The sequence below is a fragment of the Saccostrea echinata genome, unplaced genomic scaffold (assembly GCF_033153115.1).
Source record: "Saccostrea echinata isolate AGI-Se365-2 ecotype Australia unplaced genomic scaffold, CSIRO_AGI_Sech_v1 ptg000030l, whole genome shotgun sequence".
Lineage (NCBI taxonomy): Eukaryota > Metazoa > Mollusca > Bivalvia > Ostreida > Ostreidae > Saccostrea > Saccostrea echinata.
In genome coordinates this window covers 5,142,950-5,168,826 of record NW_026889779.1, presented here as the reverse complement: position 1 = coordinate 5,168,826, position 25,877 = coordinate 5,142,950, and the positions used below count along the sequence as shown (strand labels likewise).

The 25,877-nt window shown below is 33.3% G+C and overlaps 3 protein-coding genes across 4 annotated transcripts in view; 1 reads left to right on the top strand and 2 right to left on the bottom strand.

Moving 5' to 3' along the window:
• The window catches only part of LOC133197137 (glucose-6-phosphate exchanger SLC37A2-like), a 30,384-nt gene extending 12,231 nt beyond the window's left edge, over positions 1-18,153 (bottom strand). The window contains exons 1-12 of one of the 2 annotated variants that reach the window (XM_061333000.1): positions 17,995-18,153; positions 12,666-12,747; positions 9,150-9,252; positions 8,508-8,586; positions 5,613-5,748; positions 5,399-5,475; positions 5,042-5,208; positions 3,455-3,510; positions 3,184-3,225; positions 1,683-1,730; positions 952-1,041; positions 664-754 (exon numbers count right to left, since the gene is read on the bottom strand). In XM_061333000.1, the coding sequence (XP_061188984.1) occupies positions 664-754; positions 952-1,041; positions 1,683-1,730; positions 3,184-3,225; positions 3,455-3,510; positions 5,042-5,208; positions 5,399-5,475; positions 5,613-5,748; positions 8,508-8,586; positions 9,150-9,252; positions 12,666-12,747; positions 17,995-18,065 (1,042 nt within the window). In that variant the 5' untranslated portion in view covers positions 18,066-18,153. Of the gene's footprint in view, positions 1-663; positions 755-951; positions 1,042-1,682; positions 1,731-3,005; positions 3,024-3,183; positions 3,226-3,454; positions 3,511-5,041; positions 5,209-5,398; positions 5,476-5,612; positions 5,749-8,507; positions 8,587-9,149; positions 9,253-12,665; positions 12,748-17,994 lie in introns of both variants that reach the window. The other variant, XM_061333001.1, reaches the window with a different exon arrangement.
• A 3,347-nt stretch (positions 18,154-21,500) lies between these two features.
• Positions 21,501-22,125, bottom strand: LOC133197139 (late histone H2B.L4-like). Its single transcript, XM_061333003.1, has one exon. It carries the CDS (start codon positions 22,087-22,089, stop codon positions 21,712-21,714), a length of 378 nt encoding a protein of 125 aa, XP_061188987.1. The 5' UTR covers positions 22,090-22,125; the 3' UTR covers positions 21,501-21,711.
• A 1,446-nt stretch (positions 22,126-23,571) lies between these two features.
• Positions 23,572-25,877, top strand: part of LOC133197138 (RNA-binding protein 42-like) — a 45,103-nt gene continuing 42,797 nt past the window's right edge. Inside the window, exon 1 of the mRNA XM_061333002.1 lies at positions 23,572-23,679. Coding sequence (XP_061188986.1) covers positions 23,612-23,679 — 68 coding nt within the window. The 5' untranslated portion in view covers positions 23,572-23,611. The remainder of the gene's footprint in view (positions 23,680-25,877) is intronic.

The following is a 25,877-nucleotide window of genomic DNA, read 5'->3' as shown; positions in this document are numbered from 1 at the left end:
TACTTGGGAATGGACCTGCTCCAAAAACTTTAACCTGGTCACTCAACTGGAAAATCTAGGTCAGATCCAGCATCCGAAGCAAGTGTGGTAGTGTCCATCCCTAGATGCATCGTCCATGCAAGTTTGGTCCAGGTAGGGTTTATAGTTACTTGGGAATGGACCTGCTCCAAAAACTTTAACCTGGTCACTCAACTGGAAAATCTAGGTCAGATCCAGCATCCGAAGCAAGTGTGGTAGTGTCCGTCCCTAGATGCATCATCCATGCAAGTTTGGTCCAGGTAGGGTTTATAGTTACTTGGGAATGGACCTGCTCCAAAAACTTTAACCTAGTCACTCATCTGGAAAATCTAGGTCAGATCCAGCATCCGAAGCAAGTGTGGTAGTGTCCATCCCTAGATGCATCATCCATGCAAGTTTGGTCCAGGTAGGGTTTATAGTTACTTGGGAATGGACTTGCTCCTAAAACTTTAACCGGGACGCCGACGCTGAAGCCGACGCCGGGGGTATAGCATAAGCTCATCTCGACTTCGTCGAGATGAGCTAAAAAAGGAATAAATAAGACCAACCAAACTTTGCAAGCTGTACAGACTAGCAAACTTTACATTATACATACACTGGGACTAAGGTATTCTAAGTATGTTCAAAAATACACACTGTACTAACCTTTGACATGAATATATTTCGGTAACCAATACAGGAATGTATAACTAACAAGTTTGGCAAAGAAAAGGCACAGAGAAAACTCTATCACCCCCTAAAAACAGAACAAGAACTTGTCATTCAAACTTGCAAATCAATTATGTCACACATTGTGCAAAATGAGGAACAATTAGCATACCTCTTCAATAAAATAAGAAAGGTACTGTACATTTTCCTGACTTGTTGTATCTAGAAAACTTAAGTTAAATTGATGACTTGGTTTGACTTAATTTCTTTGACTCCATAACTTACTGGAATCCGAAGTGCCCGGAACAAGGATATGGGTTTTTCTTTTTTGTCCAGAGAAACTAATGAGGTTTGACTATTTGTTGATCCATATTCCTAAAATAGTCAAAGTGATATCAATTTCCATTACACAAATTTTCAAAATGAAGTCATATCATTACCTTGGTCCAGTTTACAAATTATTATGAGTTGTGAAACGTGTAAATTTTGCAACATGTTTTATTTATAAATGACATCACTGTTAATGACGATAGTTTTCTTTAGTATCATTAAAGATGCAATTAAGGACGTATTTTACAGGATGGCTATGAAGCAAGCAAGGGTTGGTTTGTGTAATGGTGGGTTCAAACACGAATGGTCAAATTAAAAATAACATCTGAAAATGATCCCTGTAATAAAAAATCTGACTGAAACTGACACATATTTTCACATTTTCTGAATCACAGAATATACCTAGTATATATATTTCTTCATAGAAATAGTCTGTTTTAGTGTATTAATTTTAATACTGTTAACTGAAAAACAAAAGCTTAATACTGAATCAATATAATGATAGTTAAAAATCAAAACATCCGTGGTGAAAATATTTTGGTTAGTGTGCTGATGGCTAAACATGGTGAATCTTTGAAATCATTGAATTAAAATAATTTTGTGCTTTTAATTAAATTCAAAAGTGGTGGGAAGGGTGTGAAAAAAATTAGATTATTGTGCAATTTAACTTCAATGTTATGACATACTGCGCTTCGATTGACACTTTTAAGTGACTCTATCAAGGGATCATCTTCCTGCAATAGTTTTAGAGTATCCTATTATAAAGAAATACATATGTCATGTACCTCACACACAGCCTTATTGTATAAGCTACTTCCTGAAATAATGTACCATAAGTTAATTAATATTGTGTACTCCACTCACACACACAAAACAAGTTGTCTCAAAATACAGATTGTAAAATGATGAATTTTACAATTTTTCTAGCAGAGCTCTACAACAATGTAAGCCACCTTACTCGGGAATGGCACACCAATAAAAAAATCATCAATGATGGCAAATTGTTTAATGCCAGATTCAGATTTTGTGAAAATCTTGACAAATATTATGGGCACATTACCTTAAAATCTAAAATAAAATGACAGCATATTTACTGTGCAATAAATCACTTCCTGAAAGTATTCATGATTTATTAATTCTTGCTAAATATTGATGCAAATAAAATCAAAAATTTTACGAATGGTACTAATTGAATATTTTGATAAAATAACTGAACGTACAAAATGATGTTTTGAAGTAGTTAAAGCCATCCCTGAGTGTACCCACTGCCATCATAGCATTTTAAATAATCTAATATACACTGTAATCTGGGATTATTCACCACATTTGTTCTATAAAAGGAAACTATTTTATCAGACGATTAACAGAAAACTCACTATGACTGCTAGATTACAGTGTACAATTTTACTAGCCAATTAAAATTCATTCTTACTGGTGCTTTACAAACAACTGGTGTTTCACAGACAATTGCCATAGGTATTTGGCAATTCTCTTTTTTCTATGGAAACAAATATCAGGCGTTAATAACAATCAACTCGACAACACATACACTTAGTTCAATGTACAATTATGTTTCTTAACAACTGTAATCCATATTTATTTTTAACTTCATTTCAAGCCTGTCACAAGCTTTACCGTAATTGGTTCTTTAACATATTTTCTCCTTCATGTTTTAAAATTAACAGAGCAAACACACTCTATATATAATTCCCTGTTTCAAATATACTTCAATAAATCAAACCAATTCAACTTCAATAAATTAAATCAATTCTAACAGTCATAAAAAATGTTGAAAGATTGGTACATGTAGTTATTGACGATAACATATCAAAGCATCTTCATGCATTCTACATAGATGTCAATGAGTGGCATTTACTAAACCTATGGTGACTGTTACGCAATGATTAGTGTCTTAATTAATGGTCAATACATGCATATATTTCCAGGATAAATTGATATTAGTATAAAAGCAGAATTAGTTTTCTCAATGACACTGTGCAATATTTTACCATATAACTCTCTCCATTCTGAAATCATTTCATAATCAATAATTTCTGAATGCATCATACAATACATGTATATTACACATATTTTTATACAGTACATATTTTATATGCTAAATTTTACAATTTACATGGAAAAACCAAAATAAAACTAGACAGTACTTTAATGACACATAATACTTACTAAATCTGACTTTTCTGAAACATCTTCTGCATAATGTTGTATCTGAACAAATGAATTAATTTTACTAGATATATTTTTAGAGTGCAGTTTTTTTTTCAAATCATCTGACTTAATGCTTCTCATACACTCTAAGTATTGTGAATTTTTTTAAAAAAAATCAATTCAGGAATGTTTTATCAATGTTCACGAAAATCTGAAAGGTCATTAGAGCAAATTACCATATCAATCATAAATGTTTACGGTTTCTCAAAAACATATATAACTTAATTACCTTAGTTGATGTTGATGTTGATTGATCAGGCAAATCACACCCCACTTCATCTGGAGCTGAGTATGAGGAAAAAATAACAATTATCTTGTATGTGTGTTTAATTTTGTTTATCTTATATCTGGGAAAATATCCTTTACATATCTCCCTCAGCAGATATCAACAAGGGTCCCATGGGCAACATGGGCTCATCTGAGTAACATTTCCTTCCTCATGAATAAACATGTGAAGGAAACCTTTACTGAGGCTATGAACTTAACACAATTTTTTCACAAATCTAATTTACAGGGTATTTATTAACTTCAGATTTATGAACTAAAGCCTTCTTGATAATTATGCAATCTGTATATTCCTATTGGAGCTAAATCACTAAATAATCTAAAAAAAATGAGATTTATACATCTCTGTTCAATCTGAATTCCTCCAGAATTTGGTTCTGATTAAACTTAATCTTTTACAACAGCTCTTCTTCAGTTATTTTTCAAACTAAGAATGATTAAATTAGATGCTTAACATAAAAGTATCTGTCACATTTGTCTCCTTTTAGTTCTCAGGCTTTTTGACTAAATGTTAAGTTGATAACACTACAATAAAACACACTTGTAGCAAAGTGCCAAGGACGAGTTTTGATTCGTTATGATCATAATTTGCTATATATCCATTAAATTCCAAATACATTTTAAACCCATGGGGAATAAAAACAACTTTTCCATAAGCTTCAATTCATTATAAGAATGTTTGACATTACACAATTTACTGTAGTAACATTTTGATATAATTAAGTTTTATTGTTCTGAAAATTTATTAAAAATTAATACCTTTTTAAATCATCTGTATATCAACAATATAAACAGTACATGTATAAATGGAATTGTTAGCAAGATGTAAATTTAGTGATATGACCTAAAAGAGCGGTATTTCATTTAAGGGAGAAGTAACTAGTGTGATTTTATGTTGTCCAGAAAAGAAACTCTTACCTGAATTCTGAATGAATTATGGGGCAACAGTCAATTTAAATAATGTCAACATTCTAGCTAATATATGTAATGCCAAAATTGAATCCTTGCAAAAAAATTCTGCTTATACAGTACAAAACATTACTTTCTTTCAGTTTTATAATAATGAATATTTGAACTAAAATAAAAAAAAATATAAAAGGACATCAAAACAACATCAACCAAAACCAATTAAAAAATGCTTTGCAAAACCTTTACCTAATAACCATCAAGTAAGATTTGAACAGACATGATGAATCTACAATAGATGGAATGCTTTCATGTGAACTCTAGTATGACATTTAATATATATAATAAGCTATTCGCCGGTAGATTTACATAGATTTTTTCATGAATATGATATTGCTATGTAAGATTTTAACCCCTTAATGTTCTTATCTTGCTCCAGGAAGCTTCTATTTGAACTTGAGTCATCATCACTCATTGATACTTAGGACAAGTTTGGTTAAAACTAGTCCAATAGTTTGTTTAAAGAAGATAATGATGTGACAACCTTTGATCAGAAAAGGTCCACTGACCTTCTGGCTCAAGTGAGATAAAAAAAATCTCAAACGTTTTAGAAAGTACATCATACTTGGCACCATGAACAGGAAAACAAGGACTCCTAAGGAAGCAATGATGATTCCAGGGACTATGAAGGACCATCCCCAAACTGTGTTCACAAAGATGCCAGCTATGAGTGACCCCAGGATGTTCCCCACAGATGTATGAGAATTCCAGATTCCCATGATCAGTCCCCGCCTGAAGGAAAAAAACCCTATCATATATCCTCAACTATTGATAAGAATGAAAGATTTTAAAGACCTTTATACATGGAATTTAAAAAAAAAAGCATTTGATAAGGATTAAAAAATCATATTTTTAGGCAAAATATTCAATATTTGCATTGTAAAAACAAACAAAACAATGTGTATTACTTAAACATACTTACTTTCCTTTTCCATACCAGTTCCCCACACATGTTACAACTGAAGGCCAACCAGAGCTCTGCAATAATCCCCCGATGACCTGAAAAATGCAATCCCATGCAATAATTTAACAATATCTTACGTGCTTTTCAAAATGTTCTTGCTACTTTCTCTTGAAGATCCTCAAATCTCATTAGCACTTAGCAGACTGTGTCTGAATTATTCTGTTTCTGTCACCTGAACTCCTATATAGAAAGCAATGGTATGGATATTCCAAAAGTACCCCATCCCAAACATTGCTGTCATAATACCACTGCCTATCATGCCCATGGACAAAAATATACGCAAGTTCATCCTCTCAGCTATGTGGCCACTGAAAATAGAACTCAGTGTCTTTATAACCATCAATAAAAACAATAGAGTTATTTTAAGGAAACTGTACCCCCCATAAAAGCATGCACCTCATCAAAATATCCACAGCTGCACCATATCTGCACCTTTGATTTGGATACCACTTGGGATAAGGTGGAAAGTAAGCACGAAAAACCTGGTTAATGCTGCATGAGCTTTACATCAGGTTTACAAACAAATGGATGGCTAGATTGATGGAAGGATGTACACAGACATTCCAGTAAACTCCCCTCCCCTATTTTTTAGGCAATGATTGAAATAAAAAAAAAAGTTTTATTAAGAAATCACAAGATAACCTAATACCATGTAGCATAATTTTTCAGCGGGCTCATTTTAGAGGTTTGGTAGAACCTGCTTAAATCTTAGTGGTTTTTAATTTCAATTGGTGTTTTGTTTACTTGCTAAATTTGCACCCTTGCATATAAGTACTGAACAAAAAGAAAAATAAGTTTAATCAGTCTGGTATGCTGAAAATTTTTTTTTTTTTTAATTACACTAAAAAATTTTCAGACATCTATAATCTGAGCATTTAATAATTTTCTGGTGTTGGTAATTCACTACATTTTTTTTTTTTACAAAATTTAACACTGTCATTTTTTTTAACTATATCGGAGTATTCATTTCATTTTATCTACTGTGTACAGGGAAATTTTTACCCCGTTTTATTTTTGCCCCCGTTTTATTTTCGCCCTTTCGCCCTTCTTGTTATTGGGCGAATTTAAAAATAAAAGGGGCGAATTTATAGAAAATGGTATTATCTCTTAAACAGAACTGTGTCAGGGCAAATTCAAAATGAGGCAAAATTGTTTGCAGGTGTGATAGGGCGAATATAAGATGGGGCAAAAATAACACTGTATTCAGACGGTTCTGAAGGACCATAATTTATCTTCTATGTCAAGAAAAAACCCAACCCTTCATTTTGTAAAGAAGACAATAATTTTCATCAAAATTTACTTTGGATTAACATGAACTTATGAACAGGTCTAGAACCATTTCTTGTTGATTTATTTTTAAGAAAAATATTTTTAAGAATGCAGTGCATGTGCAAAATTGTCAAAAAATTATTATCAGTTAAAAATTCGACATATGGTAGCATTTCCCCTGCTTTCACACATCCAGACAAGGATAGCACAGATTTTCAGTTCAATGATCTAAGAGTCTAGGTTTCTGTGTTATATAACCAAAATGGCCTTATTTTCACACAGATAAGAAAACAGAAGCCATTTCTGAGGGTCAATAGCACTGTAAGCAATGAACCAGAAGTGCGCAGTAGATGATCACCTTCAGCTATCTCTCAAGGTCATGTCACAATGATTTTACTATCTCCTGTCAATATCCTGAATCAAAGAGTTTCCTTTAAATTCACAAACCTTGTACACTGAGGTTACATAGCTTATCACTGTTTCTTAATCTTTTCAAAGGAAAATTATCATCTGTTGAAAATTCTCTCCTATAGAAAGAGACAGTATCCTTCTAAATACCAGGTATATTTTGTGTGTACCTCATTAACATTTCAAGACATTTGACAAATACTAACCATATAAAATTAAACAAACTAGAAATCCTGAACAAGTGTTACACGTAGGAATTTTTGTTCTTAATTGGCCTTTTCTGTTAACAGACAATGTGTAAAACTCCTTAAAGATGGAAAAAAATACAAATAATGTTCTCATTTTTTTCCCCTCAGCATTTTGAAATGGTACTAAAAACTTTAAAACTGGAAAGTAATACTATTGGCATATTGGGGAAAAAAAATTACAAAACCCTTTTCAAAACTACTGTTGTTTCCTTTTTTTTTTTTTAAATCTCAAAGATGATGCTTGTGTGAAAGGCTTAAAATTTCTGACATGCTAAATCTTATAAGCTTTCAATTTGGTGTATGTCAAAAAAAAAAAAAAAAAAAAAAGAGGCAAATTCAAAGAAATGTGGTCTTATTTATGGGGTTCAATGAGCTTTTGCATATTATAGTTGTCTTGTCTGTCTTGCTTTTTAGTTTATCATACTAGAAAAAAATTAATTATTGCAGTAATATGTACTGGTGCAAAAATTATGGCCAAGATTAAAGTTTTGAAAGTAAAACTTTGAGGTATAAACTATGAGGTCAAAAATCATAGTACATTTGGAAATGTATGGCCAAAGTAAATTTTTTTTAAAGTAGGTCAAACTTCAAGGTCAAGGTCATGAAATCAAAAATCATAGCAAATTTTAAAATGTCTTGTCATGGGTGATGTACATGTGAATTATGAGAGCCCTTTTTTCTTTCATTAAAAAGTTTTTACCCAAATTAAAAATTTATGAAAAGAAGTTCAATATTCAAGGTCAGAGTCATGAGGTCAAAAATCCCAGTAATTCATAAAGGTTAACATTCAAAGCTAACACACATGTGAAATTTGAAAGCCTTTTCTTGTCTCATTCAAAAATTAATATCAAAGTTAATTTAAAAAAAAAAGAAGGTCAAACTATAAGGTCAAGGTCATAACATCAAAATTTTTTGTTCAGACTGAAAGGTCTTGTCACAGGTAATGCACATTTGAAATTTGAAAACCCCTTTTTCTCATTCAAAAGTAATGATCAAGGTTCAAGAGTTTTATTGGTCTATTGGAGGGGAATTTTAAGGCAGCTCTAATTGGGGAACAAACTATTTTGATACCTAGATAGCTGCAAAATTTTAGAAATGATAAATGTCTTAGAAAATTCATTCAAATGTTTTCACTAAGGTACCTGAGGAACATTCCAACTGCATAGGCAAATAAGTAGGCCAAGTCAAGACTCCCAAGGAGGGAATTTGCATTGTCTTTGTCTGGAATTAAAAATAGGAATCTTTATATATATATATATATATATATATATATATATATATATATATATATATATATATATATATATATATATATACTAATATAAAAAAAACTTAATATAATAAATACCATAATCACCCACCCCCACCCCAAGTAAACATCCTGCTCCATATATAAAGCACACTGATGGAAATTTGTGTTGTGAATAACCCCCCCCCCCCCCCTCCCCCGTTTCCTCTTTTTACATTAGGCAGATGTTTTGGAATTTTAAATGAATTTGGTAAATATCTGAAAAAAATTGAGTATTTGGTTTCATATTCAATGAGGCCATATTTTTGCATATTAATTAGAAGCATTTTTTTTATGGCAGATATCATATTAACTGAATTTACCACATCAGATTCACTCCAAAGAAGGACCATAACACAACGATGATACTTAAGTATTAAAAATCAAAATATTACAATGATTCTTTTTTTCAATTATGTGCAAATGAAAAGTGTATCTTTATTAGGTACCATTAAATTTTAAAGAGAATTCTTGAGCAAAATAAAAAGTAGGTTACCAAAGGGTTTCCAGTCACACCACTTGGTATTATTTCCATGACTGCTGATGTTGAAGACATCTTCGTGATCCAAGGACACAGAGCAGTTTCTATTCAGGACACTCTGTATAAACACAATAATATTGTTTAATCAGATTGTTAAATATATTGACAACTAGAAAACTGACTAAGTCCTACAGTCATACAAGGCCCAGCAGTATGCTTATATTAATAATCTTGACATTTAGAACTTGGCCTTTGAGTAAATGGTCTCAGAATTCCTAGGGTAATATTGGTATATTTGAACTTTGACCTTTCAAGGAATGACCTCAAGATATATCAGTGTCTTCTGCCAACAAGTCTTCACCTTTGTAGTGTAAATGTTCTTTTCAGTTTAAAAAATACTGTTACTGCACTACGTCACTATTAAAAGAGTTTTTTTTTTTAGACAGTCTTAATCTATGAAGTAAATAAAAAGATTATATGCTTTAAAAAAAAGTTATTGCATCACAATGTTCAGTAACTCAATCTTGACCTTTGACCATGTAACTCTAAATTCAACATATTGCACAACAAAAGTCATGTAAAAAATCTAATGCTTTGACCTTGACCACTGTCCGAGTGACCCCCAAAACTCGAGGTGTCTTTTTCTAACCATTAGTAAGTAAAAAGTAGCTACCAAAAAAAATTATATAAAGCATCACATAAAAGTGTTATGCTAACTTTTGACCTTGACCTTAGACAAAGTAATCCAAAAATTATAGGTGTCTTCCACTATAAACTATTCTTTATCTATGTAGTAAATTTTTTTTTTTATAAAAGTAGTCTATAGGTTCTAATATACTCAAGTTATCATGTCATTCAAAGTGTTCACAGATAGACAGTCTGACAGATAAATTCTATTATAAAGTACCTGCATCTTGATGCAGAGATCTAATAAATTACATGTAACATATACAATTTTCTTTCTAGGAAGAGAAAATTTAAGGATAACACAAACAAAAATTTGATGCATGGATTGATATATATTTTTTGAATGATTTTCATTAGAAATGACATGAGTAATAAATCCCTAGAATACATGTATAAAGAAATCGTAAGTTTTCTTTAGTACTTAGATATGTGACTCTTTATGTAATTCTATACAAAATTTTGCACAATTTTGTAACATTGTGACAGTCTTAAAAATCCTCCCATTTTACCTGGCAAACATTGTTCAGCTTACCTATTTAAACATATATCTATGAGAAATATTGCCGACTTGTGACAATTAAGTTTGTGTTTGTTATTTATCCTTAAATCAATGATTTTTAAACACATCAAACTACAAAGTAAAGTATAATACCACATGATAAAAGGATATTAAAAATAGGTTTTTTTTGCTTCATATCTTAAAGTATCACTTCCTATCACCCCTAAAACTAAAGGCACAATGAGAAAAGTTCTTGCTTTTGACCTTGGCCAATAAGATAGAACCATGATAAAGGGCTTACAGAGACAGCAAGACCTTGTCTGAAACTGGTATCAACCTTACAAATCACGTATCGAGAATCTGACACATTCCAGAATTTTAAGAACAAATTTATTTTGAGCTAATCTTGTTTTGATTAAGATAAAATGAAGACCCTCTCTTACAGTCTTTCAATGCACTCTGTGAAAGGCTAACCTTGCATGCACAAGTCTGAAATCAACATAACAGTTATATGAGAACCTTGAACTGCTCTAGTATAATATTAGCATAGTAGCAATGATGTCTAATTCATTGCACAACTGCATTGAGCTGTCATAATTTTATACCAAAAATAAAATCTCATTCTGATTAAAATCAAACCTTCAATAGCTCCTTTTATTTTGATTGTCACATTTTGTTTGTTTGTTTGTTTGTTTATCGTCCCTTTTGAGAATTTTTCACTCTATTGAGACACTGCCATTTGCTGGTGGATGGCTGCAAATTTTAGACCTATACTCAGCATGAGGGCCATTGAGCAGTGAGGGATCTTTTTCATGCCAGCACTACTATGATATGGGACATTGGTTTATATGGTCTCATCTGAAGGACCAGTCTCCACATTCCGCAGTGGGATTGGCCAGATTGGAACCCGCAATGTAAGGATAAAAAATTACCCCCATGACTCTAGAGCAAATGCTCTAACCACTGCATCATGCAGGCAACTTGATTGTAATGTGAATCTCTGAAGAACTCCATATGAGGTCACATGTGGATGACCTATTGATTAGCATATGCAAAATGTAGGTCGTAATCTTTTTTTAGCCAACTGCAACTTCAAACGACAATCGAAATAAAAAGGAGCTAGTGAAGGTTTGATTTTAATCAGACTGATAAAATCTATTATCCTTGTTTTTAACTATATGGATTAAGATAACTATCACTTCATACATTGTAAGAACAGACAACTTATTCTTCAACTAGTTTTATCTGCTTAGTACAGGTCAAATTGATTTATAATACACAAACATCTCATGTCAATTAATGCAAGCTGTTGGCTTCAAAGTTAAAAAGAACAAGTGGTCCTGGGCCACAATGCTCACCTGAGTTTCTTTAGACCTGCTGTTCTTCAGAAGATTTTAAAAGATTTTTATACTCCCATGAAAAAATTGTGACTCCATATTACTGCCCTACCCTAACTCTGACAGTCTATGAATCCACACACCATGGTGATGCTTCAAAAGTAAACTCTAACCAGGGTTCATAATTTGAAAAAATAAATCAAAATAAACCCATACGGGGTGGGAATCTTTGCAAATTAATGGTTCTATTGTGTTTCTTAAAATGTTAAAAAAAAAAAAAAAAAAAAACTTCAATGCAGAATTTTGATCCTCTATCATGGATCCACCCTATCCCCTGGGGTCAGGTCCATGAGCAGATAGTTTAGAGTCTACACTACCTCTGGAAGCTTTCATAAAAGTTTCATCTTTTCTAGTCCGGTGGTTCTTGAGAAGAAGATTTTTAAAGATTTTTCTTTTATGTTTCCACATTGATCCCTTATTGTGGCTTCATCCTATTCCTAGAGTCCATAATCTGAACAATCTTGAAACTTCATTATATCCAGTGGTTCAAGCAGAGGATTTTTAAAGATCTTCCCTATATAATTCAAATTAAAACTTTAATCTCCTATAGTGTCCCCATCTTAAGCCTTTCGATCATGATTTGGACAATTTAGAATCTACACTACCTCAGGAAGCTTCCACAAAAAGTTTCACTTTTTTCTAATTTTGCCTTTTCTTGATTATCTCCATTTGAAAGGGGGCTAAATTGGCCCTTCATTCAAACAATTTAGAATCCCCTTTACCTAAGAATTCTTTGTGCCAACCTTGAATAAAAACTGGCCCAGTGGTACTTCAGAAGAATTCAAAAATGTGAAAAGTTTACAGATGGACAGCTAGACAGATGGATGGAGGCTAGACAATGGGTGATCAGAAGAGATCACTTGAGCTTTCAGCTCAGGTGAGCTAAAGAGATTGTATTTTAAGCCTGCACTGTGTACTTTATGTAGATTTTTGACAGATTAATTTTACCTTAACAACACTAATTGGCTTCCTGGATAGGTGATAGCTGGTATAACACAGGAAAGTAAATATAAGGATGAAGATCTTATATCTGTAAAAAAAAAAAAAATTATAATCACAAAAATCTCAATACTATGATAACTATGAACTAGAAGTCTGATGAGACCCTAGCTTTACTGGCTTGTATTTAAATTATACATGTATATAAAAACAGAAGAGAAAAATAGTACCTGGACTACAAACTCTTTTTCCTAGTTTTATATATACAGAATCATGTATCCTGAAGGCGGGCTCCAGGGGTTGAAATTTTCCTGGAAAACCCACTAGCCCAGGGGATACTGATTGGTAAAAAAATTACTAGCCCAAACCTCAAACTAACTAGCCTAACAATTTTTTATGCAAAATGAAAACATAACAAATTAAAGTTTCAAACACATTGGTGACAGCAGAAATAAATTTTGTTGTTAGTCAAAAGAAACCAGTCTACATAGAAATCAGAATTTTTTTTCTGTTCTTCTAGTCCGACATACTATCATTACATTTCAATTATCTAGCCCTAGTCTTAAAATGACTAGCCAAGGGTGTCGGGCTACTGTATATTTCAACCCCTATGATGCCTTCTAAACTTTTGTCCAGTTTTGTTGCAATTAAATCAAATATTTTTTCACATGATCTTTCTAGAAGTTTTGGAAATGTCATCAACTAGAATTATGGTCATATTTTAGTATATTTATTGAAATCAACCCAAAACTTTAGAAGATGTAGCCTTTTGAAATCATTTCAATCATAATTCTTTCATTAACCAACATAACATTGTTCACTGAAATTTTTAATCCTGTGCTTTTTTACAAAAAGAAATCTACTAAGAATAGCATTTTAAAAGAATTTCACAAAAATTTCTATTTTTAGTAACCATGTCAACACAGTTTGTCAAAATATAAAACAAGAGGCCCATGGGCCACATTACTCATCTGAATCACCTTTGCTCTGCTGTTCTCTGGAAGAAGATTTTGCTTCATTATTGCCATGAAAAATTTTGTCCCCATTTTAAGGACTCAACCTAGCCTAAGGTATGATTTGACAGAACTTGAATCCACACATAAATCATTGGGATGCCTCAGTATCAATACAGTGTATGCTTTAAATAGCCTGCTGTTTTCCCTGAAGATTTTTCTTTCTTGTACACATGCATCATGTAAAATCTGATCTCCAAATTTTACTCCTGGCCCACTAACCTGGGTCCATAAATAAAAAAAAAAGTTTCAGACAACTTTGGAATGTTTGCATAAGTATGATTTAATGTGGCCCTACTCTTCAAAATATTTGTTCCAACACATTCCTTGTAAGAATCTGATACCCTAATTTGGCCCCACCCTTGCCCCTTGGGGGCCATGACCACCTTTGGATGCTTCCAAAATTATTTAACTTATCATGGCCCTTCTGTTCTTCAGAAGATTTTTAAAGATCTATATTATCACCGGCCACTGCATCAAAATCTTTCTAACTCTGTCTGTCCTCGGCCAGTCTTGACAATGATCCCCAAGAGTGCTGCATGGTTTTTATCTCATGTTCATCTGTTCATCTCCATATCGTTTTTGGTCTCTCTTTTTCTTTCCATCTGGAGTCCAGTGAAGTACTGTTCTTGGTATTGACTGGGGCTCTCTCCATAGCAATTGCCCTGTCCATCCCCATATATTTCCTATATATTACAATATAAAAGTTTGACCTCCTTTTGTGGCCACCCTATCCCCAGGGAGCATGATTTGAAGAAATTTGAACCTTTTCTATAATTATCAGGAAGTTTCATTTTATTTCTGGCCCAGTGTTCTTGAAAAAAAGATTTTCAAAAGGTGCTATCAAATTTTCAAAATTTTCTTAAGATCCCCCTTGAAAGACTTTTAAGTGGCTCTTCATTTAAACAAACTTGAATCCCCTACACCCAAGGATGCTTTGTGGCAAGTTTAGTTGAAATTAGCCCAGAGGTTCTGGAAAAGAAGTTGAAAATGCTAAAAGGTTGCAGACAGACAGACAGAAGCCCAAAAAAAATGTGATCAGAGAAGCTCACTTGAGCTTTCAGCCCAACATGCTCAGGAGAGCTAAAAAAGATAGAAAAAAATTTTGTATCTTGTGTACATGTGTAGTGAACTTTTGTACCAATTTTTAATGAAACCAGATCATTACTGTAGGAGTAGCATTTGGAAAGAATTCCACAGTCAGCTATCTATATTTTTAGTAATTTTGGTAACATGCTTCATCAAACTCAATAATCATTATAAAATCATGTATCTCCAGTTTAGTCCACTTGTGTACCGTACCCAAAATACTTGAAATTGAACAAACTGAGAAATGATTCAAAGAATGTAAACAGAAAAACAGTTTAAGAGACAGAAGCAGTCAGAAATGGAGACTGATAGAGGGCAGATACTTTAACACTGCAAAAGCCCTTCTGGTCTTTGACCAGTACAGCTAAAACAACAAGGCCAAAGACAGATAGGATTTATTCAAGGAAAAAAAATAATGTATGTATAATGTTCAGAAGTTCAATGCACTACTTTATATGGTTAGTGGATCTCTGACATCATTCCATGTGAAATTAAAATAAATATCTGTGACTACTTCCTGATTAATAATAATAAAAAAAATAAAATAAAATCAGATTAGGTCAGTAAAACATAATCACTTTTATCATGTTTATAAAGCAATAAGTAGTAAAAATACAAATGAGGATGCCTGCAATTTTTGGACGAGAATGAAAATTGATATATAAAGTGATACATAGTTTGTATGCTGGATGTCAAATGTCACAGTGAAGGTCAGAGGGAGATTTTAAATTTCTCTGCATTATTTTTACAAGATTAGGTCCCACCTCCAAAAGTGCAAAACAGTACCAATTTTGAAGGGAGTAAAAGAAAAAAAATCTTCTAAAAACTGTTTTCCTTCAATTCAAGATGCCATATACTTTAAATATTTTGTTTATAAACATATAAATTTTAGGGGAAAAGAATTTCAGAGACCTTACAACATTACAAAGAATTTGATGACAAAAAATGTAGCCAATATATGCTCATGTTTTTCATACAAATATTAATTGCCCTGTCTGCCTATAATCAATCGTCCAGCTGATGCATCATTCTTGTGGCAACATTGAAGGATGCAGTGAAAATTTTTAATCATATACAATGTACACCTTGTATATATGCATTCTTAACTTGAACAAGATGCTGTCCTTACCCTTATCCCTGCACATTTAAGTACCCCCCCCCCCCCAAATCTGAAATGAAGCCGATTTAATCTAATATCAGCAACACAAGAGTGAAATGCAAGTACCGGTATTTTACCATTTTTTACAATCAGTATTTAACAGGGTGCAAGAATTTTTTTTCAATACATTTTTATTAAAGATGTCATTATACATTTTATTTTTACCTCACCATTGTACACTGTCATGCACTTTATAATTACAGTTATATCATGATGTGTCCATTTAAAGTGCATCTTAATCATTCTCAAATATTTATTATGAGATAATATGGTGTATTGTTTCCCGTCAATATCACACAATGACAATATCTTTTTAAGTTCTTGATAGAATGTTACCAGCTTTATCTTATCATTTTCCTCTGCTTGTCATGCAATAAAGTTATCATAACTTGGTGATACAGAGCACAGAGAACAGCTTTGTTATTTAGCATAATCAATTTATTTACTCAAAGAAAATAATCATATCCTCGTAATACAGTATTATAAGGCCCTCACTTGAGTCAAAAATATTATTGCCAAGTCTTGCTTTTTATAATAACATATGAAGCTTTCTCTTCCTGTGGTATCATGTGACACTAATTATGAAACAATTTATAAAGTCTTCACTCAAGATATACATGTATATTCTATTAATCAGATGTCAATTTGCTATGAGACCACATATTGACCCTATAACATTAGTATAAACTTAACACGTGATTGTCAATGTAGGTCACATTACATGTTGAATTCATTTGTGATATCAATTAATATTTACAAATTTGCGAGTTTAAAAGAGCCATGATAACTTTGTTTACAATTAGATCATGACTAAATCATATGATGAAGTTTTCTTATATGTAGTGATGGGAATCAGTAAGAATTTCATAATCGATGATCGGACTACTGTAACTACATGTAACTAATTATCAAATATAATCGGACACTTACAAAGTCTGTCAATTTAGTTTTTATTAAATGGTAAAAATGGGTGAATATAACTACTTTCTGTGGTGGTCCAGCTGTAGTTAGAATAATCTAACTGTGTCTCGGGACAAGCCCTAGTCCTTAAGACAATACATCATTTTAAAGATAGAATGTTCTATCTAGTCCAGTTGGTTCTTCGTTCATTTTGTAGAATCCAATGTACGTCCATACCCGGAAATGAGCAATATTACCTGGGTATGAATACAGTGTCTGTTCGTCTGCGCCATTACAATACACAAATAAGTTAATAAACAAGTTGCGGCGGAATATTCGGCTTAAAACTACTACGCTTGTAAAATAAAATAAATAACCCGATTAATCGGAATAAAAATTTGTAATCGAGCATTTGGATTATGCCAGCAATCCACTGATTTTCGATTATAACTGATGATTGGAACATCACTACTTATATGATTAAACACTGTCGAGTTTTACAACAAAAAAATAATAGTATTTCTGTCATGCAAAATAAACTGCTGAAGTAATCATTTACTCTAAATTTTTATATACACTGACAATTTTGCTCATAGTTTTTAGTTATTTGTCAAGTTTATGCAAAATTGAATTTAAATTTTCTTTAATATATGGGAACTTTTGAATAATAAAATTCTACATTTAAAGTGATATAAATAGGCACTGGTATGAAAAAATCTGTGACCCCCTGTGGCAGCCAACCACCTGGGGGCTTCTTTTCAGGAAAGTACACAAGGTATACTAATTAAATGCCATTATATATATGCTCTCTGTGTTGTAGGAACATGTTTTTTTGAATATGACATCTGATCATGTTTGTACAACTTATTTGTTGTTTGTTTACAATACTACAAATATTTAAAAACATATAAATGTATCATATACCTGGACTGTTGATAAATTTTAATCAATGTAACACAAAAGACAGCATTTGATTTGTAAGCAGACAATATTAAATTGGTAATATCAGACATGATTTCAGTGTAAAAAAATCTACAATTTAACTTGAAGCACTTTTTATACTTGACTGAAATTTAACTCATTAACTCACAGGAAATCAATATTCCTAATCATATTTACAGAGACAGAGAGAGAATTTGTTGAAGATCAAGAAGCCACAACTTGGCACAAGCCTTACCTAACAGTTCTCACTGAATTTGGTCCACCCAGTGAAGGTAGCAGACGTATACCAATTGGTATGACGGTCATCTCTCTGATCTATAAGGCAAATAAAAAAAACTGTGTTCCCCAACTATCACCTATCCATCGTCTGTCACCCTCTCCCAAAGAGTTCGAACTTTTCACTCGACCAGACGTAACTTCCGGTACGCGATTTATTAAAAAAAAAATAAGAAGTATGGATCGTAAAGATCCGGAACTAATTTGAATTTCTTTCTTATTCAAATTCTATTCGTATGTCACATAAATCATCCAGTTTTAAAACAAAATTTGTTTCAAATAAACTAAAAATGCACTTTTTGTCTGAAAGTGAAATTGAATTTTCGACGAGCTTTGACTTATTCAAAATCTATTTAAAAATGACTCGGACGTGGCAAGACATAATAAAAATATATTTATCATAACGTTACAGGAAATAATTACAAATATAATTTTTTTTCAAGGGTGCAAGTACAAATATTAAAAATCTTCAATTGGCAATCAAATTGACGTGTCAAGACAAAATAGGAAGTAAAAAAATGCGGAAATAAAATGAGATTTGTTTTAAATACACAACTGAGAATGTATATGGTTTAATTTCATTTATATCACATGATATATCCTTTTCTTTAAAGATAATCAAGGTTTTACTCACAGACACGAATATTAATAGAGACCAAGTGTATGATTGTTTCCCAACTTATAGTTCAAAGAACTGAGAGGGACGTACTGTATCTCTTTTATACCAATTTGAGAATTAGAGATATAAGATAAGGACAACTTCTTCTGTGACTCTTATCATTTCCTGGGGTTGAAAACGCCTTAAGTAAATAATTTTAACTATAAACTTGAGTGATAGTGTCAGAGCAACCCACATCACCACGGTCTAATAAACATTTTAAAATCGCAACTATATAAAGGCTGTAAATCTCCGAATGATTTTTCAAAAATCTATTCATACACATCAAAATTATGATTGCGCTGAAAAATGAAAACCATACTGGATGCATGCTTTCGCTTTCTTTCAATTTTATTTTAAAACAATTTTTTGTTGCGTTATGGTTAGCGCATGGTAATGTGGTAATTTAATAAGATAAATTTGGTTGTAAAATGGTTGGACCCCTCCCCCCTAAAACACACACACACACCTCAGACACACGCCCACCCACCTACACACACGTGCGCGCGCAAAATAGGATTTTGAAGTTTTAACAATTTCCTCTTTTTTTTTGTAAGCTGTCAAACATTTTCTTTTATCGCCCCCCCCCCCCCTTCAACACGGTAAATATACTTTAATACGTGCCTGGAATTTGCGGCGGGGGAGTAGAGAGAAGGAAGATTCGAACATCGGGATCATTATTGAACCTCTTGTCAGATCTTGTTCCCCCCTTTTTCCATTGCATGGAAGAAGGACAGTCTTTGTCTAGAATTGCAAGGCACACTTTTTCTTCTTCCAAACCACTGCCTCTCTGAACAATTTCAGTCTTGGGGACACAACCAAACATTTTAAGTTTGGTGGGCACTACCAAGTAAATATTCTTTGACAAGACGTAATTATTGAGGGGAAACATATATCGGCAAAATTATTGGGAGGGGGCAAAATGGCAAAATTATTTCACCCAAGTTCCTACGTCCATGCTTTTCGAACTGTGCCGGTTTTGTGACTGGCTACAAATGCCACAGGTATTTGTGGACAGGACCCCCCCCCCCCCCCCGATATTCAACCCCTGGGCATGTTGGACATTTTTTTTTCACAAATTATATTTATTACACTTATTCATCATGTGTACCATAGGAAAAAATCGTGAAAACCCCAAAATAATCGTTCCACACAAAAATACCCCACTATATACATTATAAGAGAGAAAGGTATGCCACTCCGGTTTATTTACGTTGTACCCCCACTGGTCTTCCTGGGTTTAAAAACATGTATTTATTTTATTTTAACCTAAAATGTCGGTTCACACTGTCTCTACATATATTTCTGTCTTAGTTCATGCTATCGGATTGACTCTGCGTCTCGTAAGAATTCCACAATTTCTCCTTAAACAGCATTGCAGTTAGTGCGTTGAAAAATCCTTAGGTAAACGCAACGGAAGATTACCGTTTATGATAACACCCGAGAGAGATTATTACGTCATGCCAAAACTCTCTCGGACGTTATAGTAATAAGTGATACATTCTTGGCGCACTTCCGTTGCGTTTATACCTAAGGATTTTTCAACGCACTGACTGCAATGCTGTTTAAGGAGAAATTGTGGAATTCTTACGAGACGCAGAGTCTATCCGATAGCATGAACTAAGACAGAAATATATGTAGAGACAGTGTGAACCGACATTTTAGGTTAAAATAAAATAAATACATGTTTTTAAACCCAGAAAGACCAGTGGGGGTACAACGTAAACAAACCGGAGTGGCATACCTTTCTCTCTTATAATGTATATAGTGGGGTATTTTTGTGTGGAACGATTATTTTGGGGTTTTCACGATTTTTTCCTATGGTACACATGATGAATAAGTGTAATAAATATATTTTGTGAAAAAAATGTCCAACATGCCCAGGGGTTGAATATCGGGGGGGGGGGGGGATCCTGTCCACAAGTACCTGTGACAAATGCATGATAAAATTGTAGTATATAGAAGTAGTCATATCCAATGCCCCGAGTTACGCTATTAATATAGTAATAGGTACTTTCCATTTAAACCTGGTTACTGTGAAAGGACGCTACCTCTTTAATGCTTTGAACAAAAAAATCTAAAGTGTGAAATTTTTCAAAATGCGTTGTAACAATGCATGCATATGTTGTTGGGCTACTTAGTCCAACACATGCTATTCAACTATTTAGTCCAACACAAGACAGAACACGTTTAAAACTATTTTGCTAGCCAAGGGTCTCAACTCGTTTTCAAGGACAGACGATACGTTCCTCAATAATATATAATATTTTCTAAGATTTTGTCATTGAAGTATATATTGCTACTTTAACATGTTTACTCGCAAAAACTTGAGGTGCCTTACCAGGCATTTGTGCAAGATACCAGAGGATGTTTTTCCTATAAATCAGTGTTTCAATTTTTTAAAGACAATTAAAAACCAGTTTAGAAATCAGAAGGTAATTAAAATTTTGAATATTTTCCAAATAATACGAAGATATACAGAAGAGATATTTGAGGAACGTATCGTCTGACATTAAATGGGTGGATTGGGACCATTAATAATTAGCTCACAGGCACTTCACGTTTTAAACCTTTCACTTTATTAATAAAAAATTCCCATACTATTTTAGGATGGGGATTTTTTTTTTTATCAGTGAAGAGAAAAGTTTAAAACGTCAAGAGTCTGTGCATCTACATGTAGCAAAGATGTCCAAAATATGACAGTGGATTCGTTAAGGTTAAATTTAAGATGCAAACCCCACCATTGTAAATACGATGTTCATGGATATAGGTGGGTAAGTTTGGAATTTGAATTAAAACTAAACAAATCAAACGAATAATAGATGGTTTAATTAATAATTACAGTTTTTGCACCAAAACTTAATACAAGTCAACGATATATAAACCAAACAAGAGTCATATTACTCGAATGGGTACATATTAATTTCTTTGTAAGTTAGTACTATTTACATTCTAATGCTTTTTTCTAGACCTGAGAGTCAATAACACTGACTGCAGAATCTCACTGTACGAATTTGCTCACTTTGTTGCACTGGTATACTTTGTCACAGCTTTGGTTCCCTCGCTGACGGCGTGCTTGGCCAATTCTCCTGGAAGTAACAGGCGTACAGCGGTCTGGATTTCTCTACTGCTGATAGTAGAACGCTTGTTGTAACTTGCCAATCGGGAGGCCTCGGAAGCAATCCTTTCGAACACGTCGTTAACGAAACTGTTCATAATTGACATGGCTTTACTTGAGATTCCCGTGTCGGGGTGAACTTGCCTTAAAACTTTGTATATGTAGATACCATAGCTTTCCTTTCTTCGTCTTTTTCTCTTCTTATCTCCTGGTGGTTTACTTGACTTGGATATGGCCTTTTTGGAGCCCTTGCTTGCACCTGGAGTTTTGGGTGGCATGCTTGTTTTCCGTTCAATGAGCACAAAAATGACTTCCAAAACGCGCGAAATCTACTCTTATATGTGGGGTTTACATGCCTTGCTGAGTTCAGGGTCATGACCTTTACTGAGTTGTCATAACAAGGTTGTGTAAATCTAGTACATTTTCTTGAGGCTAAACAGTTGCCGAAGTCGTAGAACAAGAAAAGAAAAGTTTTCGTAGTTTGAGTATAGAGAACACGTGCTCAAGAGAAAAGCAAAAATTAAAACAAACCACTCATGAGGTACATTGTAAATATTGTGTAAGCACACTGTATTATTATGCAGTGTGCTTCCAGATTGATCAAAATCAAACTAACATGCCAGTCGGAAATATACATGACCGTAGGAACCGGGGGGGGGGGGGGGGCGCCTGGTCTGATGACCTTTTTTTTGCTTGTCAAGGAATATTTGGTAGTTGATAGTGCCCCTAACTGAAAATGTATGCCTGCCCCCCCCCCCCCCCCCAACTGAAATTGCTTCCTACGGGCCTGATATATAATATATATAATTAATACATAAAAAAAGAATACTTAGGGGAAAAAAAATGCCGTGTTCAAGACATTATATGTTTGCTCTGTACATAGTCATGATGAGTGGTGTGCGGCGAATTTACTCATGTCCTATTCGACCTTTTCCCAGTAGCTGATCCAGCAAGTTCTTTTAAAAAATTGGGGTCCCCCCCCCTCCTCCACAAATGCGTACAAAAAGTCTGAAAACATAAAACAACCATGCTATAAAAATCATTTCTGTATATATACATGTACATGTATTGTTATGTTATGTGTTGGGATTCCGTTGGGACGTCAAGCATCTTATCAATACATGTAGATACTTTGTTTCGCAAAAGTTGTAAAGTGCTTAACATTGTGTAATAAAAATTGTATAATAAATCTATAATACACTGTAATTAAATTTCAGAACATTACTGAGTCAGAGAACATCATATATCTTGCCTTAATTGCAGTCTCGAGAATGGAAGAGAATGGGTATTGAAGAAATTGTGAATATATTGTAGAAAAAAATTTAGAAATTTTTGAAAAAGGGGGGAAAATTCTGATTTTTTCTTTTCTTTTGAAAGGAACCAAATACCAACACATTAGAAGATATTAATTAAATTATTACGTATGTTCCCTCCTCATGCATTCTGTTGAAAAAAAAATGCCTTTAATAGAGAGATATCTGACCGAAGCCAATATTCATTACAGTGATCCCCATTCCCCCACTTCCTAGGATATGTTTTAAAAGACTTGTATGCAGGGGAGGATCATAAGTTTGGTCGGTGGCGTGGACGAGGATTTCATGTTCCAATGGGGAGCCAATACTTGTTAGTTCCACAAGATCACCAAAAAAAATCATAATGAATTTTCACAAATTTTGATTCTTTTTCGGAAATGAAAGGTGTGCACACCGTTTTATATTTTCTAGGTTATGTGTGTGTTTGGATAAAAGGGGTCATAACAAATAACTTGAAGACCCAGATTGACATTGAGGAAACGAAAAGATGGCGAACTCGGAGATGGCTTTGTTGACTGAAAAACGTTTAAAAGAGATGGAGGCGGAGATGAACCGGTAATTTACTAATTATCTCAGAAAATTGCATCATTGTAACTTCATTACTAATAGAGTGCTTCTACGATGAGTTGATTTTCCGACGTTAATCACACTGATAGGCCATATTATATGGGACTAACGATATGCACCTGATTTTTTTATCAATAAGTAGGAAACAAAACCCTAGAACGAAAGACCCTACCCCTTCTATATATATAAATACACAAGGCATGCAACACCATTTGATTCCTTTCTCGACTCGGACTGCGATTGACCATTGAAATCATAGTCCATGATAGGGGCTTGTCTTACGGATTGTTAATAGGGCTGGGACGACACATCTTTTTCTATATCGATATGTAGCATGATATTTGAGCCACGATATGATAATTATCTCGATATGTTGAATTGGTTATAAAATCTTTCTTTTTCTATTGAAATGAACAAAACATTTCTTCACTAATAAGAATAATTTATTCAAAGAAGTTATTTTGTCTGTATATAGAATGTTCTATCGTTAAAATGATATTGTCCTATGGATCTGGTTTAACAATAGAATTCGTCCCGTATATTGGCAATGTAGCAAAATAAACATGGGCGATAACTCGAACTCAGTGAATTTACTATGATCAATCCAGAGAGTTCCGAATGTCAACATGGCATGTAAATTTGAAGCGAGAAAAAACATTGAGAATATGAGTTGAATTTTCATCTTTTTATGGATTATTTTTTCGGTTAAAAGGCATATACAATCTCAAAAAGGTTTGTTATGATTAATTTGGTAGTTATTTTCAGTGCAAATTCTTTTGTATACTTCAAAATCATTTTGGAGCGGATCCGCTCCGATTTGCTACATTGCAAGTATATAAGACGTATTCTAACTGTGGTGAGGGCTTGTCCCGAGACACAGTTAGATTATTCTAACTAGTTTATCTGTTGTTATACAAAATTATTTTACACAAGTAGTGTTAATTATCATGTATTTCATATTTATATTTACATTTAGCATATTTATTTTATATATTAAACCCAAAATGTTAAGTATACAAAGAAAAATATGTCAGAATTTTTTTTTTGCGATATTTCAATATTTCTTCATGTGTATCGATATGCATATTGTCCTCACACAGAATCGATATATTGATATCTCGATATAATCGTCCCAGCCCTTATTGTTAAATGTAAAAAAATTAATTAAATTTTGAATATGCTTGAAATACACTTAAAAAGTTGTTAATAAAGATTCTGACACTTTCAGACAAGAAATACCATGTTCAAAAAAAATGTACCATACCTATATACATTAACTCTACAAGGGACGAAAGCTGTCATCTTGAAACAGCTTGTCACTTCAGCACCTATTTCTGGACTTTAAAGCATTAATTTATTTCGTTGTCATGGTTCTTATATTACAGCAGGGTTCTCATCAATTTTTAGAGTAGATGGAGAAAAAGAAAAAGTAGGGGGTGCCGAAGGCCTGAATCGAGGGTCATCGGCCCGAGGGGGGTGAGTCCAAGAGGGGGGTTTCCCCCCTTTCGGTGATAGGGGGTCCAGGGGTCCTCCCCCAGAAAATTTTAAAAATTTACATTGCAGGAGGAGGCATCTGGGACCTCTCTGGGCATATTTTGACTTGTTTAATTTGTTCTCAATATAACACCTTTTTAAGGAGCCCATTTTGCCAAAAAACATTTGGTTTTAGGTGGAAAAGGAGTCAATACACTTATATTTTTCTTGGCTGCACCCAGCACAGTTTCAAAACCGGAAATGAAAAATGCTTAGTAGAACTTAAACCAGATAGATCACGATTCCAGAATTATCACCATGTTTTAAAAAAGGGATCGTAATCTGATCAGAAAAGGTCAAATGTATTTACGTTTTTTATTCACTACGTTTAATGAAACAAACGTGATAACCGAAGACCTCTGCTGCAGTACTTGATTTTTCTTTACATGATCATACTGATTTTTGAAAATGAAGTAACCAGCGCCATTGGGTAAATAGATGGCGAAATCGCCGGTCGCTAGCACTTAATGAGAACCCTGCTACAGTGATGATTTTCCTATATTTTGATCATTTGATGTGTCTGTCAGTCATCAACACATGTTCAATCAACAGAAGTTGGATACAATTTTTTTGATTTGGAGGCTGATCTCTCGGAATCAACCTGAAAGGAAATTTATATGGTTGTATGGTAACAATGCAAGGGTGATAATCAT